The 15139-nt window shown below is 42.4% G+C and overlaps 1 protein-coding gene across 8 annotated transcripts in view; it reads right to left on the bottom strand.

Annotated features, from left to right (window-relative positions):
- Positions 1-15139, bottom strand: part of Plekha2 (pleckstrin homology domain containing A2) — an 86439-nt gene that overhangs the window by 17527 nt on the left and 53773 nt on the right. For 5 of the 8 annotated variants that reach the window (XM_048792744.1, XM_015501285.2, XM_048792742.1 and 2 more), the window contains 4 exons: positions 10475-10523; positions 9021-9118; positions 710-850; positions 46-192 (listed from right to left, as the gene is read on the bottom strand). In XM_048792744.1, coding sequence (XP_048648701.1) covers positions 46-192; positions 710-850; positions 9021-9118; positions 10475-10523 — 435 coding nt within the window. The remainder of the gene's footprint in view (positions 1-45; positions 193-709; positions 851-9020; positions 9119-10474; positions 10524-15139) is intronic. The other 3 variants (XM_048792747.1, XM_048792746.1, XM_048792745.1) reach the window with 2 other exon arrangements.

Below are 15139 nucleotides of genomic sequence, written 5' to 3'. Positions count from 1 at the left end.
CAAGGAGTCACCAGAACCCTGATGGGCACCTGTGCTGGCACTCACCACATTCCCTTGCTTCACACAGTAGCCACTCTTAATGAGGGGAGGCCCAGTAGAAGCACGGCAGCCTGACGTGGGGATGTAACTCTGAGACCTTCGAAGGATGGCATGGGACCCTGGCTCACTCCCTTCCTGTCCATCCCCGCCATTCTACAAGGAAACAGTGTCAGGGTTAGCACCTCCCTGGCTCTTCTATGCAGTCACAGCCCCCTCTCCCTCCCTCGGTTTGGATCTCTTATCTCTTTTATGTTAGTTAAAGAATAAACAAACATTGACTTTGCACTGGATAAGACATTCTATTGGGTACTGTCATACAGTAAGACTCAGGGATGTTGGACAGACCCAGATGAAAGAGAAGAATAGAAAATGCAAACCAGAAAAAGGCATATATACCAGAATGGGAGGAGGGACAGCAGCCTTATTTGCTATCCTACAAGTTATCTCCTGAGTCTTGTACAGTCACAACTTTGAGATGCACTGGCCTTGATTTCTGCACCACCATTACTCACAACCACCCTGCACTGTATTCTTCTGATCACCTTTCTGCGCTAGCTCCCCTACTCCCATCTATCTTTTTCTTGGCACATTCCTCGATGCACATGATTGGCACATCACGGATACTTCCATATCCTTGCCACCCTCAGCAGCCCAAGCCAAGCCCCAGCACCTGGCTGATGGGTGTGTGTACCACCACCCCTCCGATGATCTCGGTCTTGTAGGCCACCTGTGGCTTCTTGTCTAGGGCTGCAGGAGTTGTTAGGCTTTTGAGAACTTCAGTAGCCAGGGGAAGGCTCCCACCTTTGGGTACCTGGGAAGAAAGACAGTGAGGTCAGTGGGGAACAGAAGGCTTAGGAAAAGTGGAGAACCAAGAGCAAGATAGGGTGGGAAGAAAAGCTAATGTACCAAATTATATTTAAGACTCCTATTTCCTCCACAGTCCTTCCATTGATCCATATCTCAACATGAGTTCAGCCAGCAACCCCTCCACACCTATTACACTCTTGCTCGACAAATTTACGGAACACCTATTCTACAAGCCAGCCCTTCCACAGCTGCAAACAAGAGATTAAACATCAAACAAAACAGACATGAGTCCCTGCCCTTCTGGAACCAAAAACTAATAAGTGAGACTGACCCAAAACTGGGTAGAAAAACATTCAGAGTATCTACAAATGATGGTGCCTGCCATAAAGAAAGTAAGTGAGAGCTGAGGCAAAGTGCTACAGGGAAACTACAGGAAATGGAGCAGTTGGGAGAGGTCTCCACAGAACAGCTGTTGGATCTGCAACCTGGAGGGCAGAAAAGGAAAAAGGAATATAAAGATGGGAGGGAGCCAGCTCATCAGGTAGAACAGCTAAGAATGCACGTGGGAAGGCTGTGGTGTAGCAGCAACAGAGCACTCGCTGAGCATCTGCTCAGCCCTGAGTTCCACCCCTAGTGCCACGTGTGTATGCACAAATGCACACCCACAAATGCACATGCCCAGGTTGAGCATCCCTACTCTGAATATCCCACACCTGACTTCATGTGATGACTTGCAGCCAAAAATACAGGTACATTCACAACTCAAAGTGGATCAGGAACTGAGGCATTAGATCAGAGACTCTGCACCCACTAGAAGAAAAAGCAGGCCCAATTCTCCATCATGTCAGCTTAGGAATCGACTTCCTCAACAAGACTCCTAAAGTCCTGAAAGTAAAATCAAGAATCAATAAATAGGATGGCATTAAACTTCTGCAGAACAAAGGAAATCATCAAGAATGTGAAGAGAGCACCTACAGAATGGGAGAAAATCTTTCCACACGCACCTCAGATAGAGCACTAATCTCCAGGATACATAAAGAACTCAAAAAACTTAACACCAAAAAAACCCCACAAATAACCAAATCAATAAATGGGCCAAGGAACTGAACAGGCACGTCACAGAAGAAATACAAAGGGTCAACAAATAAATGTAAAAATGTTTAACACTGCTAGCAGTTAGTGAAATGAAAATTAAAACTACCTAAGATTTCATCTCACTCCAGTCAGAATGATAATTATCAAAAATACAAGTAAAAATAGGGTGGGCACCAAAGCGCATGCCTGTAATCCCAGTGGCTGGGAAGACTGAGGCAGGAAGATCATGAGTTCAAAGCCAGCCTCAGAAAAAGTGAAGCAAGACAGTGAGACCCTGTCTGTAAATAAAATACAAAATATGGCTGGGGCTGGGGCTCAGTGGTTGAGTACCCGTGAGTTCAATCCCTAGTACAAAAAAAAGGAAAAGAAAAATGCAAGTAAAAATAAACGTTGGCAAAGATGTGAGGAAAAAGGTACACTCATACATTGATGGAGGGACTGCAAATTGGTGCAACTTCTCTGGAAAGCAGTTTGGAGATTTCTTAGCAAACTTGGAATGGAACCACCATTTGACCCAGTTATCCCACTTCTTGATATATACCCTAAGGACTTAAAATCATCATACTATAGTGATGCAGCCACATCAATGTTTATAGCAGCTCAATTCATAATAGCTAAGCTATGGAACCAACCTAGGTGTCCTTGAACAGATGAATGGATAAAGAAAATGTGGTATATATACACCCTGGAATATTATTCAGCCAAAATTATAACAACAAAATTATGGCGTTTGCTGGTAAATGGATAAAAATGGAGATTATCATGATAAATGAAATAAACCAATTCCAAAAAACCAAAGGCCCAATATTTTCTCTGATATGCAGATCCTGAATCACAATAGGAGGAGGTTTACTGGATTGGACAGGATGGATAGGGGGATGGGATGGAAATAGGAAAACAGTAGAATGAATCCATAACTTTCGTATGTTCATATATGAACACACAATCAGTGTAACTTCATATCATGTATGACCACAAAAATGGGAAGTTGTATTCCATGTATGTATGATATGTCAAAACACATTTTACTGTCATGTATAACTAAAAAGAACAAAAAATTTTTAAAAAATAGGTACACTAAAAACATAGTAAAAAATACCTTTAGGTAATGTGTATAATATATATATGAAACATTAATAAATTTTGTGTTTAAACTTGGGTTCCATCCCCAAGATTTTTCCATGTAATATTTCAAAATCTGAAAAATATCTAAGATCCAAAACACTTCTGGTACCAAGAGATTCAGATAAGGGGTAGCCAATCTGTATATGGTATAAAATCAGGGATGCATGAGCTTTGAAGCCAGAAGGCCTGGAGTATAACTTTTGACCTGTCACCAACAATGTGAGTGACCTTCAGCAAATCACTGAACCTCTGTAGGCCTAAACCATCTGTTAGTTAACTTTCCATAAGGAAAAAGGTTTGTTTTGATTTAGAAGTTTCAGTCTGTGGTTGCTTGGACCCATTGCTTTGGGCCTGTGGAAACACAGTACATCATGGTGGATGCCTATGGTGGAGGAGACCTATTTACCTCATGGAAGCCAGGAAGTAAAGAGAGACAAGAAGGGGTCAGGATCTCAATATCGCCTTCAATGGCACACCCCCCAATAACCTAACTTCCTTCTACTAGGTCCCACCTTTTAAAGGTTCCACTACCTCCCCAAAGCACAATGGGCTAAGGCACATAGGCCTCTGGAGGACATTCAAGATCTAAACTATAAAATCATCTCAATAAAATGGAAAGGGGAACAACATGATGTTAGAATAGTTGTTATAGTTCTCAAGTGGTACACACATTTAAATGCTCTAGAAACACAAATAAAAATATAAATGTATTACGAAAATTTTTAATTAATATTTCACAAATGGTGAAAAAAGTCCTTTTTGAAGAATGAGCTCTTTCTCCTCATCAGTTATAATAGTGTAATGGAGCAAATCGTAGAATTTTTATAATTAGCTAGAAACCATTGGCCAGAAGTTGCAAACTGGTGGGCCACAAGCAGACTCTGCCCACAGAGTTTTGTTTGACTATACAGTGTATTTTTCAATGTACATTTAACATTTTCACGTTGAAAAAAATCCAGATTTTTCAGCTTAGCAGCAGTCCTCTTACGAGATGGGGAGTGCAGTCTTCACTCTGTCACGGTCCTGACCATTCTCTTCAATATCCTCATTTCTACTGTCCTATTTTTTCATCCTTGTCCAATTCACTCACTTATCCTAGAGTCTGAAAAATGAAAACTCTTGACGAAATCTTTCCCTTTATAAGAGAGAAAGAGAGGCCCAACAGTCAAGTCATTTGCCTGAAGCCATGATTGAGAAGTGACTCCCAGCCAATTCACAGGAACACAACACCCTGTGTCTATCTCCCAGCCAAGGAGCTATGGATCTCAGGAGAGAAGCCCAAGTCCTCTGCCACCTCCTCTACAGCCTGTGAGTCAGAGAGACCTAAGCAGCCAGACATTTTCAAGAGCTCCAAGCTCAGAGCTACGGGAAAACTCTGCCCAGGACAGAGACCAAAGACCACACCATTTGGTGTCCACTGAGTGTGAAGTGTCAAGACCACTGTGATTTATGGTAGGTCCCAAGAAAGAAGATAAGACCTCTCTTCCTGGCCAATCCACTCTGTGTACACACATAGGATGACTTCTGCCACCATTTCTACAGATCATACCATAAATTCCACCTTCTCCTTTCCTTCTGACTGTCTGAGCAACAGAACAGTTACCACAGCTTTGGGACACCCCACCACCGCCCCGCCATGGCCCCATTAGTAGCCAGGCAGGCTACTAAGCTATTCACTGCATTATCTCTAATTCTTAGGCAGTCTTATCAAGTTGGTATGATTTTCTCCATTTTATACATGAGGTAAATTGAAGCTCATTAAAGCTGAGTAACTTGCCCTGTGGATGCTTACTCCCCTTTGCTAAATAGCACTACCAACTCGAGGGGTACTTTTTAATTTTCTGTTAGTCTTGTCACTGTGGGATCAAATTTTTTTAGGGATATTAATTTTTGCTGGGGTATTTAGTGATATCATCACCATGGAACAGCAGTAATTTCCCCAAATCATTCAAATGAATTCCTGGAACCTGGAAAAGAAGGAACTATTTAGTTGCTGAAGACAGAAAAAGACAAAGACACTCAGCTGCTGCATTTCTTAGAATCTTGTCAGCACACATGGGCCATGGGGTTGTCACTACTATGTCTCTGTATCTTGGGCTGCTTCTGACTAACCATGTAGAGGCTTTAAGGAAGTTTTACATCCTGAGACTTGAAAGTCAGCCTGTGGAAAAGAATCTCAATCACAACTGAGCAATATAGCTTGAAAACAAGGCTGTTCTTTTGGGCATCCATATTCCAGAGGCCTAATTAACAGTGTGCCTCTTCCACCCGTCTGCGGAGTATCCTCGGATGAGAGATCCATGTGCATCTTACCTACCTACAATGTGAAATAAAATTCACAAGGACTCCGTTTTCTTCCTGTCTGGTGTGGCTATAATACTATGAGGAATAACCCGCTTTCAGGGAAAAAGTTGTGCTTCATTTAATTTGCAAATTTTGGGGGAAATGTAGTGAGCTGAATAAAACTGTGCACCCATAACCTCAGAATGTGATCTTATTTGAAAACAGTGTTTTTGAAGATGTAATCTGTTAAATTAAGATGAGGTCATACTGTTTTAGGTTGGGCCCTAAGTCCAACTGGAGACACCTATATAGGTGTTATAAGAAGAGAGGACACCTGTGTCCTCACATAGGGAAGAAGGCAGAGGTAGACATGGAGTGATGCAGCTAAAAGCCAAGGAGTGTGGAGGATCTCTGGAAGCCACCAGAAGCAGGAAGGCCAAGAAAAAGTCTCCCCTAGAGCAGTCAGAGGGGACTGCAGCCCTGCCAACACCTTGATTTCAGACATTAGCCTCCAGAACTGTCAGAGAATACATTTCCCTGGCTTTAAGCCACCTAGTTTGTTACAGCAGCCCTATAAAATGAATACAAGAAGGCTAATATTCTGAGAGAATCCGATTCTTTAAATACCATATGCTGAACATGTCTTCAATCATAGGGACTCAACGACCACAGCATAAAATGAACAGTAATCTGCGGGTAGAAAAACTGGATCCATCCTTGGGCAAGTACTTTAATCTCTAGGTATTTCCATTTCCTCACTTATAAATAGGGATAATAACACTTGCCCTTCTTACTTAAGGTTTTTATGAGGCTAAAATGAAGCCATATGCAAAAGTGGTTTGTAATCTGACGTATTTTACTACTGATGCTTATTTGTAATAATTTTATAAACTATAAACTCCCAGGTCTTGGAAGTCAGGGAACCTGGGTTAGAATTCCAACTCTACCAGTTGCTAACCTCCTGACCTCAGGCAAGACCCCAACCTCCATGTTCCTCATTTTTAAAATGGCAGTAAAACCACCCATCTCACAAGACTGCCGTGAAGGATGAATGAGTGGGAGCCCCGCTCACTACATTATCTGTTTAGTCCTTCCTATCTGTGTCCCCCAAAGTGTCTGGTGCCTCACTTTGCACATATGGTGTCTTAAAATAAATATGCATTTCATCACGTGGTATCAGAGCTCCACATCTGCCCAACTCATTCCAACTCCATATGGAAGGACAGATGCTACAAAAAAGAGGAAAAAGGAGTAGATCCTCTCAGGATACAAAAAGATTTAGGAGGTCCTTCCATTCCACAGAACCTTTGGCAGGAGAAGCAAAGAGACAAGACACATGATTGCTCCTTGGGATCCAAGGGAGATTTGTGCCAGGATCCCCCTAGGATACCAAAATCTGCAGATGCTCATGTCCCTTATATAAATCGGTGCAGTATATGCATAGAACCTATGCATATCTTCCCATATACATTAAACCAACCATAGATGACTTATTAATAATACCTTCATATAATATAAATGGTATGTAAATAGTTGTTTTACTATAATGATTAGGGAATAATGATAGGGAAAAAAGTCTGCATATGTTCAATACAGATGCAGATTTTAAAAATATTTCTGATCTACGGTTGGTTAAAGAATATACAGATATAGAAGGTCCACCATATAACTAAGCAAAGGAAAACAAGGAGATCCTGGGGACTGTGAAGACTGAAGGGGGCTCTGACATTCCAGCACGCCTTTGATCTTCTGTCCTCTGGGCTCCACCAGGCTCCCTCCCACTCCTGCATCCTGTCACTTATGCTCTGTGAGGCCAGAGAAGAGGCAGGAGACACTGGATGATTTCAGCAACTCTATGTTCAAGGCACAAAAGAAAGACAAATAGCTGAAGGAGGAGAAGGTATAAACATGTATTTTTCACACATGAGGCCCAGGGTTTAACCTAGCCATTTTTTTTTTTTAAAGAAGGTTAGAGTAGAGCATGTGCTTAGCATGTGTGAAACCCTAATTTCAAACCCCAGCATGAGGGTGGGGGCGCACTCACACTGGTGGGAAGAGGAATAGGGGGAAGGAAAGAAAAGCAAATCAAAGAGGCTCTTTGCTGTGGACTGTCCAGATCTGTTTACTAGCAAGAATGGAGGCGGGAACCTAGGAAGAAACTCAGAACAACAGTCAAGTATTAGCATTGAGAGAAACCTCAAATTCTGGAAGATTTTGAGGAAGACCTCCTCACCAACATGAATGAAGAAAACATTTACTATAATCAGTACTCCAGACCCACATACATAAGCACACGGCTAGCCCACATGAGCGTGTGAGTTAGCAACTGACTCCGTGCCCCCTCCTTGCCTTACTCTCTCTTCTCATGGGTTTTCCAAGGTTTACCAGAATAAGAACTAACCAGCTAAACTACTTAAATAACTCAATTTTACTCTGGTTGGGTCTATCAACAAAAATGCTACATAGATGTACAGATTTCATCTATTAATTTATTCACTGGAACCGTGAGTATCTGGGATAACATTTGCCCTGGCACATAGTTATTATTATTGGAAGTCACTCATGTAAATGTTTCCGATTATATAATAGAGAAATTCAAACTTTTCAGCAAACAAGCCTTGTTTGGGAAGTCAAGAATCTGCCTTGTCTGTCTTAAAGGTTTCTTTTTTCCCCCAAACATAGGTTTTTGCCATGGCTGGATAAGTGTCCCCAAAGATCTATGTATTGAAGGTCTGGCTGCTAGACAACCATGCTACTGGGAACTGGAGGTGGGGTCTGGTGGGAGGAAGTTAAGTCACTGGGGGCATATTTCTGAAATGTATAATAACACTCCAGCCCCTTCCTGTCTCTCTCTTTGCTTCTCAGCTGCCATGACGTAAACAGGCCTCCTTCACCACATACTCCCACCATGATGCCCTGTGCCAACAGGGGCTCAAAGCAACAAGGCCAAGCCTACTATCAACTAAAATCTCTGAAATCATGATCCAAAATTAACCTTTCCTCCTTATAAGCTATTTTGACATACTAATGGAAAGCTGATTGTAATAATATTCCTTCTCTCAAATTCTCACTCCTCCTATTCTCTTTCTGTGTTTGTAAGGAAAAGAAATAATTCATTAGCCAAGTCAAGGAAAGAATAATTCTTCATTAGACATGTCAAAGAAAAGGAGAGTATTCATAATAGTCCATGAACTCGTTTCGTGAGACTTTTAAATGGAAGACTGTTCCAGGACAGACTGGTAAATAGCCCGGCCTGATCCTCCAGGTGGCCTCATAAATAAGAAGAGTATCCCCCAAGTCAGAATAGAAGTTCTGACTTCCCTTCTCAGTATACTTTCCCCCTTACTCTACTTGTCAGAGTCAGCAATCCATTTTCCAACCCTACCACATTCTGAATCAGCATTCCAGAATTACCCAGAACATGACTGACCAGGAGCCCTCCCAGAAAGCACAAAGGGGACCCTCCATAAACTTCCCCTTGAACTTGATTCAAACTCAAACTCTTGGGTCAAATTGTGGTTTGTGAGCCAAGGGGCAGGAGAATGTTGAGGCAGGAGAAAATTGAGCTCCTGGGAAAGTCCCTGCTGCCGTCTTGAGTTTTCCCCCACCCCAACAGGCTACAACTGAGAAGGGGCACTTTTACTACAAAAAGGAGAAGCAATCATACATACAGTGATCTTGCTGGCTTGGTTCAGGGCTTCAACCCAGTCCTTCAGGTCTTTCTGGTCATTGGCTTGAAGAAAATACCTCTGAGACAGGGCATTGATGACTGTAAAAGTCACAGGTAAGGAGAGAGAAATTTCCAGGTCAGACTACATGGCACACAAGAAGTCTCCACAAACCTAAGGTGTTTGAGGTGACAAGATGGATGAAGTCCACACAGCAGATCAAGAAATTCCCTGTGATGTTAAGTCACTTGTATGGATATTCAGGAAGCAGCAGGTGACAACTGCTGTCTCTCCCATCTTTAAAAGTAAGGACTATTTCATTGGCCAAAGAATGGCATGTGACAACATGAGCAGCAGCCTTGATGTGCTATTCTGTTGTGATGAGGCTGCTGGTCTGCCAACAAGAAGACACCCCCCTGAACAACTTTACACCAGTGCTAAGAGACTGACAGTCACATGATACACACAGAATTATGGACCCAGTGCTTTGCTTCCACAGGCCTGGACTGAGAGTCCTGCCTGTGGCTGGGAAGTGGAACACAACTTGCCAGAGAACTAATCTGTTTCTGGGCTCATTTTATATATATATATTTAGTTCTGCTGACCACAAAACCTAAGAGTCATTTTTGAGTTTAGTAATAATATTTGAAAGATATGGGAGAGTAAGTGCACCAAAGGAACTTGAACCAACTGGAAGCTGGGAGAGAGAATGACTTGAGGGACAATTTCACTCTCTCAACATCAGCCTGTATTATAGGAAAAAATCTTCATGAAGTAAACAGAATTCATTCATTCATTAAAAAAAAAAATTTTGTTGAGCACCCACGAAGCACCAGGAATCGTTCTAAGTGCTGAGGCCACTGCAGTGACACAGTAAGAAACACCTCTGCCCCCTGAAGGTTACATTCAGATCTATCCTAGATACACAAATGATCTGTCAGCATTTGCTCATAGCATTGAGTACAGTTGTAAAAACTCAGCGGAGACTAAATAACAATTCAATGACAGATCCACCAAATTCACAATTTAATGATTTGAGTCATCCACTGAAAGGCTCTGCTTCATATGTCATCCCTGATACTGAGCCTCATTTGGCAACACTGAGACCATCAACAGAATTCTCCCTCCTCTCATCCCCCTTCTGGAGAGTCTCCACCTTTCTTGAGCACACAATTACTCTACTCTAAAACAAAGATTCCCATAAACTTGTGCTAGATATTTTGCACCCAAGTAAACAAAAAATGTTACTGGTCCTGGCATGTCTGTCCTTATGTTATTAGCAATCTTTGCAGGAAGACCAAAGACGGTGATATCACTTGACACCCAGGAACATCACCGAGATTTAAGTCACTCACATACATAGGGTATAGTTCACATGAGATCACAGGACTGTCTCTGTGCAAAAGAGGAAGTTCCTAGACAAGTGTTAAGAAACCCATCCCTGGCTCAGTACTTACCAAAGCAAAATGAAGTTTTTGGTTTCTGCTTTGGGGTAGCTATGCTCACCTACATTAAATAAAAAATAGAAGAAATGTGAATGTTGTTTCTAACAGGGTTGAAAATTGTTCACAGATTAAAACGAATACACTGTACATATGTATACATTTTAAGAAATAACCATTGAGAATCCTGCACTTATTACCTCCATTAAGAAACAGGCATTATCAGTCCTGTTTCTTAGAAGCCCTCTGTGTGCTCCTCCCTGATAGAATCCCCACATCTTTTTATCTGTGCTAATCTTTTTATCTGTGTTAGTCTGTTATCTGCTATTTTTTTATCTGTGTTAATTTTTGTCTTTGTAAAAACATGTTTAAAAGTCACTGGGACCTGACAAGATTGTTTTTAGCCCATAAGACAGGCCTGGTCCCATACACACCAGCAGGATTCCATTCCTCTTTCAACCACCAACTCCCCTTCTTAAATAGTCTCCAAAATGAAGGGGTTCTTACTGTAGATGCATAGATTTTAATCAGAGCACTCAGAAAGGGGAAGCAGCCTGACTCTCACTGCATTTGAACACACTGACCAATGGCCTTACTATCTACCCTGACCACGAAAATAAGTACTGTCCATGAACCCAGAGAGGGGCTGAGGAGTCAAGATCTTACTGAGGTATTTAAGGGGTGAGAATGAGAAAGTGGAAGTATCTTTCTACCTCCTGTTGCTTTATTTCACTTAGCTTTCACAATCCTACCTCTTGCATGTACATTCCAGAGGATCTACATATGTAAACCCACATCACTCAAGTTCACACAACTCATATTCCATCATATGACCACATAGACAATCCTTGTTACTGGTTGAACCTCACTGGAGCGGGCCTCCACCACTATACCTGGAATCTCTAAAGAGGCAGTCACTTTCCCAGGAGACCTGTCCACATTCTGTCATTATCCTTCCAGGCATACTATTCCCTCAGTACCCTTCCAAACTCAGGCCAGTTTTCTGGCTCTCACCTGAGGGCTCCAGGGACGATTCCTGCTTTAACAGATAGGGCAGGAAGGAGCTGAAGTCTTGAGTCAAAATTAAGGTTCATGAGTTATAACTGCTAAGGTCTAATAATGACTGACCCACCAGTCTCTAGGTTCTTGCTTTTGATCGTAAGTTTTTTCTTACAGACCTGCCCAAATTCCTTGACTAAAATTAATATTTTCTCAAATACTCAAATGGGAACTGTGACAGAACCATATAAAAGGTCAAAAGAAGGACAGGCAGTAAGTACAGCCTGGGCTTTGGATTTGAGACAGTGTCTCAAATCACAGATGTCTCAACTGTGTGACCTCCATTTCATATCATGTTCTCATAGGGCTGATGTGAGGATTCAATATGATAGTGCAGGTAAGGCACTTACCTATCCTGTCACACAGTACGTGCTCATTCAGGGAGGAACTATTTATAGTTTCTGATATCTCATTTCCTTTAAAAACCCACTGCTTATCACAACAGTGCCACACTTGAAACTATGGGCAAAATGCTGAAAGTCCATGAGCAAAACTGCATGGTGACCTGAAAAAAATACCTGGCTTCCAACATACAAAACAAAGGTGGTAATAAAATTCCTGTATAACACTATACCAACTCACTGATAAGTACTTAACTAAATACAAGAAGTCACCTTAAGTCAACTTCAAGTTTTCAATTAAGCATGCAGAATTTTTTCATTACATCTGAAAATAATTTGGAGCTGAAATTATCTTAGTTCACAAAAATCCTTGTACTTTTGCAAGACGACTGTCCAGAAATTAAAGCTGATTATAAATTATGTGTGTTACAGCCAAATCATGCCAAAGCAAAGTGCACTCTTTCTAATATTTTGTAGCTAAAATCTTGCATGTATACACACATTTTTTTTAATCATAAAGGAAAGAGGTTTATTTTGGCTCATGGTTTTAGAAGTGCAAGCTGAGGGGCCACAACTGGTGAAGGTCTTCTTGTTCATAAGAGTCCCAAGGTGGCACAGGGCATTACAAGGCAAGAGACAGGGAATGTGCATGTATGTGTATCCATACTATTTAATGAGGAAGTGGGTGTATTTTTGTATGTTTAATATGATGTGAGGTGGAAGCCACAGGGCCTAAGAAAAGTCTGAAAAACATGAAGACATAAACAAAGGAAAAGTCCATATATCCTGAGTTTAGACACAGACTACCCAAATCACTCATGTCTGTACAATTCACAGGTTAACACACAGGATACTGGCACCCTATAAACTCCCAGCCCTGGCCCCATTCTATCTTGTTTTCCTGGGTTTTCCACAGTGGACAGAGTCACCCTGTTCGTGTGTCTTATACTGATTTGCAGGACTCATTTTCTTACTGTCACTCAGCACCCATGTTCCCACACATACTCTTGCCTATGATCTGCTTGTCTGCACTTCATTTCTATATAACCCTGACCATACAGAGCTGTCTTGGCCTTAGTGCCCACTTATCTCATCCAGCTTAAGAATGGCACTGAAGTCTGGCACCCAGAGACCCTCTCTGGTTTATTCAGAAAATGGCCTTTTCTCTGAGACGCTCATATTTATCATTGACTACAGAGCACCCTCGACTGACTTCACCCTGCCTGGATTACAAATGGTCTGTTTAAACAACTCAGTAGCAGCCTCCACTGTGAGAACACTACCCCTGTACTTAATGTGGGAAGTGAAGGACCCAAAGAGTGTGTGTGGCTTTTTGCTTGTTTTTCTATCCTTCTCCAATCTGCAGTCAGGGGGTACATGGGAGTGCACACATATACATTTATACTGTGCCACACAGGGTTTACAGAGCAAAGCAACTCATCCCTGAACTAATAGGATCGGATCTATTAGTTCAAGGGTGAACATTCTCAACATCCTGATCAACTTCCCAAGAAATAAAGCTAGACTATAAATACTAGTCCCCTTCAAATCACAGAACAGCAAGAGGAAAAAATGAAACCCTATCTACCTGTTTCTGTGTGCCCCAGAAAGACCAAGAAAGGAGTTTCATTTAGTTTGGAAATATGGCTTTGACCCCTCTTGACATTCTGCCACCAGGAGGTGTGATCCCTTCCTGCCTGCCACTGCCTTTTGGTGATCATGCCAGGCTACTGTACTGACTTAGGACATGGGGAAGGAGGAGAGGACCTGCATGAAGCAGCGCAGCTGCAAGTAGGCAAGGACATCTGATAGTCTGGCTTCAAGTGAGGGCATCTAAGTGCAAACATCCTCCCACCTGAGGTGGCCACAGTTTAGTCCCTGCACTACTGAGGTTGACTGGCAGGTCCTATAAACACCCAACAATGAAAAGAGACCAGAGACATGTGGAGGGGAGTGGGCATGGGTCACCTACTAAGTGAAGCAGATAGGGCTGCTCCACAGCTCAAAAAAAGACTCAGGAACTTGATCTTATCAGATCAAACACAGACCAGAGGTGGTTAGCTCCACAGCAGCAGCAGGGCACTGCTAGAGCCAGCCCCACCCTGTCTGCCCTTGGCCGGAAGTGGAGCTGGGGCCCCTTTGGCAGGAGTAGCAACAGCCAAACCAGATCCTGGAGTGCTGCTTGGCTCTGCCCTGGGGCCTGGAATGATCTTATTGAAATGGCAATAAGAGCAAGAGAATAGGCAACTCCCTATATGGATAACCAGAGGGCTTTTAAGTTGGGGTCTATGGACCAGTCTTATGTACAAACCCATAAATACATTTAACTGCGAAACGACTCTATACTTGGATCAAACTCTCAAAAGAACCCATGACCCACACCTGAACAAAAATAAAAAAATAGAAAAGTCAAGAATCAGCAGCATCTTAAGGAAGCTCTCCCTGATAGGTAATAGAGACCAAGCCCTGACAAAATAGGACCAGACTAGGCGTGGGACAGTAGGGCTGGCTATGAAAAGATGGTTAGAATGGAAGAGAAGGGCCATAGAGCAAAGAGGTAAAGTAGGTGGTACCAAAGACCAGTTTCAATTGTTTTCTAGTTTGGCCAAAAACTGGCTCTGCTGCTGTGGGTCCCCTGGATGACATCATATCTGGCCCTTTCATCTCTGAATTGCCCCCTGAAGGACTACATGCCAGTCCCTATCTTCCCAACTCTAGCCTTCAGAAGACCCCTACAGAAACACCCCCATATACACAAGGCAAACCAGGCCTCTGACATTGTGGGCGTATGTTTTACTCTTGGAGGGAATACCTCAGGGTTAATGACAACCTGGAACACCAAACTGGATACCAACACCCAAGGCTAACTGTTTCTCTCAGAAAACCCCTGCTTTTTGGCATTGGGTCAGGCAGGAGTTAAAGGCTCTCAGTTCTCTGTAACCTGACCCAGTAGCAGCTGTGGGTTTGCAAAAGGCCCAAGCAGGCCTGCCTGTCTCAGGAAGGGCTAAAAGTCAGGTCATCCTTTCTAAATGAGGCAGCCTCCAAAGAAGAGAATACTAAAAAACCCTCGTCTGAATCTGAGCTGCATTTATAAATCATGATTCAGCAGGAGATTAAATTCACTCTCACAAAAAAAAAAAAGAAGTTTTTCCAAACACTCTTAAACAGAAGAGAGTTTCAGTTTTCATTTTTTACAAGGTTCTCTGCTCCCTCCCCTCTTAATTCTCCTTCTGGAGAAATGACCTAATGAGCTCACAGCAAGAGGAGGACAAGAGAGGGG

Source organism: Marmota marmota, unplaced genomic scaffold (assembly GCF_001458135.2).
Source record: "Marmota marmota marmota unplaced genomic scaffold, marMar, whole genome shotgun sequence".
In the NCBI taxonomy this organism is placed as follows: domain Eukaryota; kingdom Metazoa; phylum Chordata; class Mammalia; order Rodentia; family Sciuridae; genus Marmota; species Marmota marmota.
This window is presented reverse-complemented; position numbering and strand designations above follow the sequence as displayed.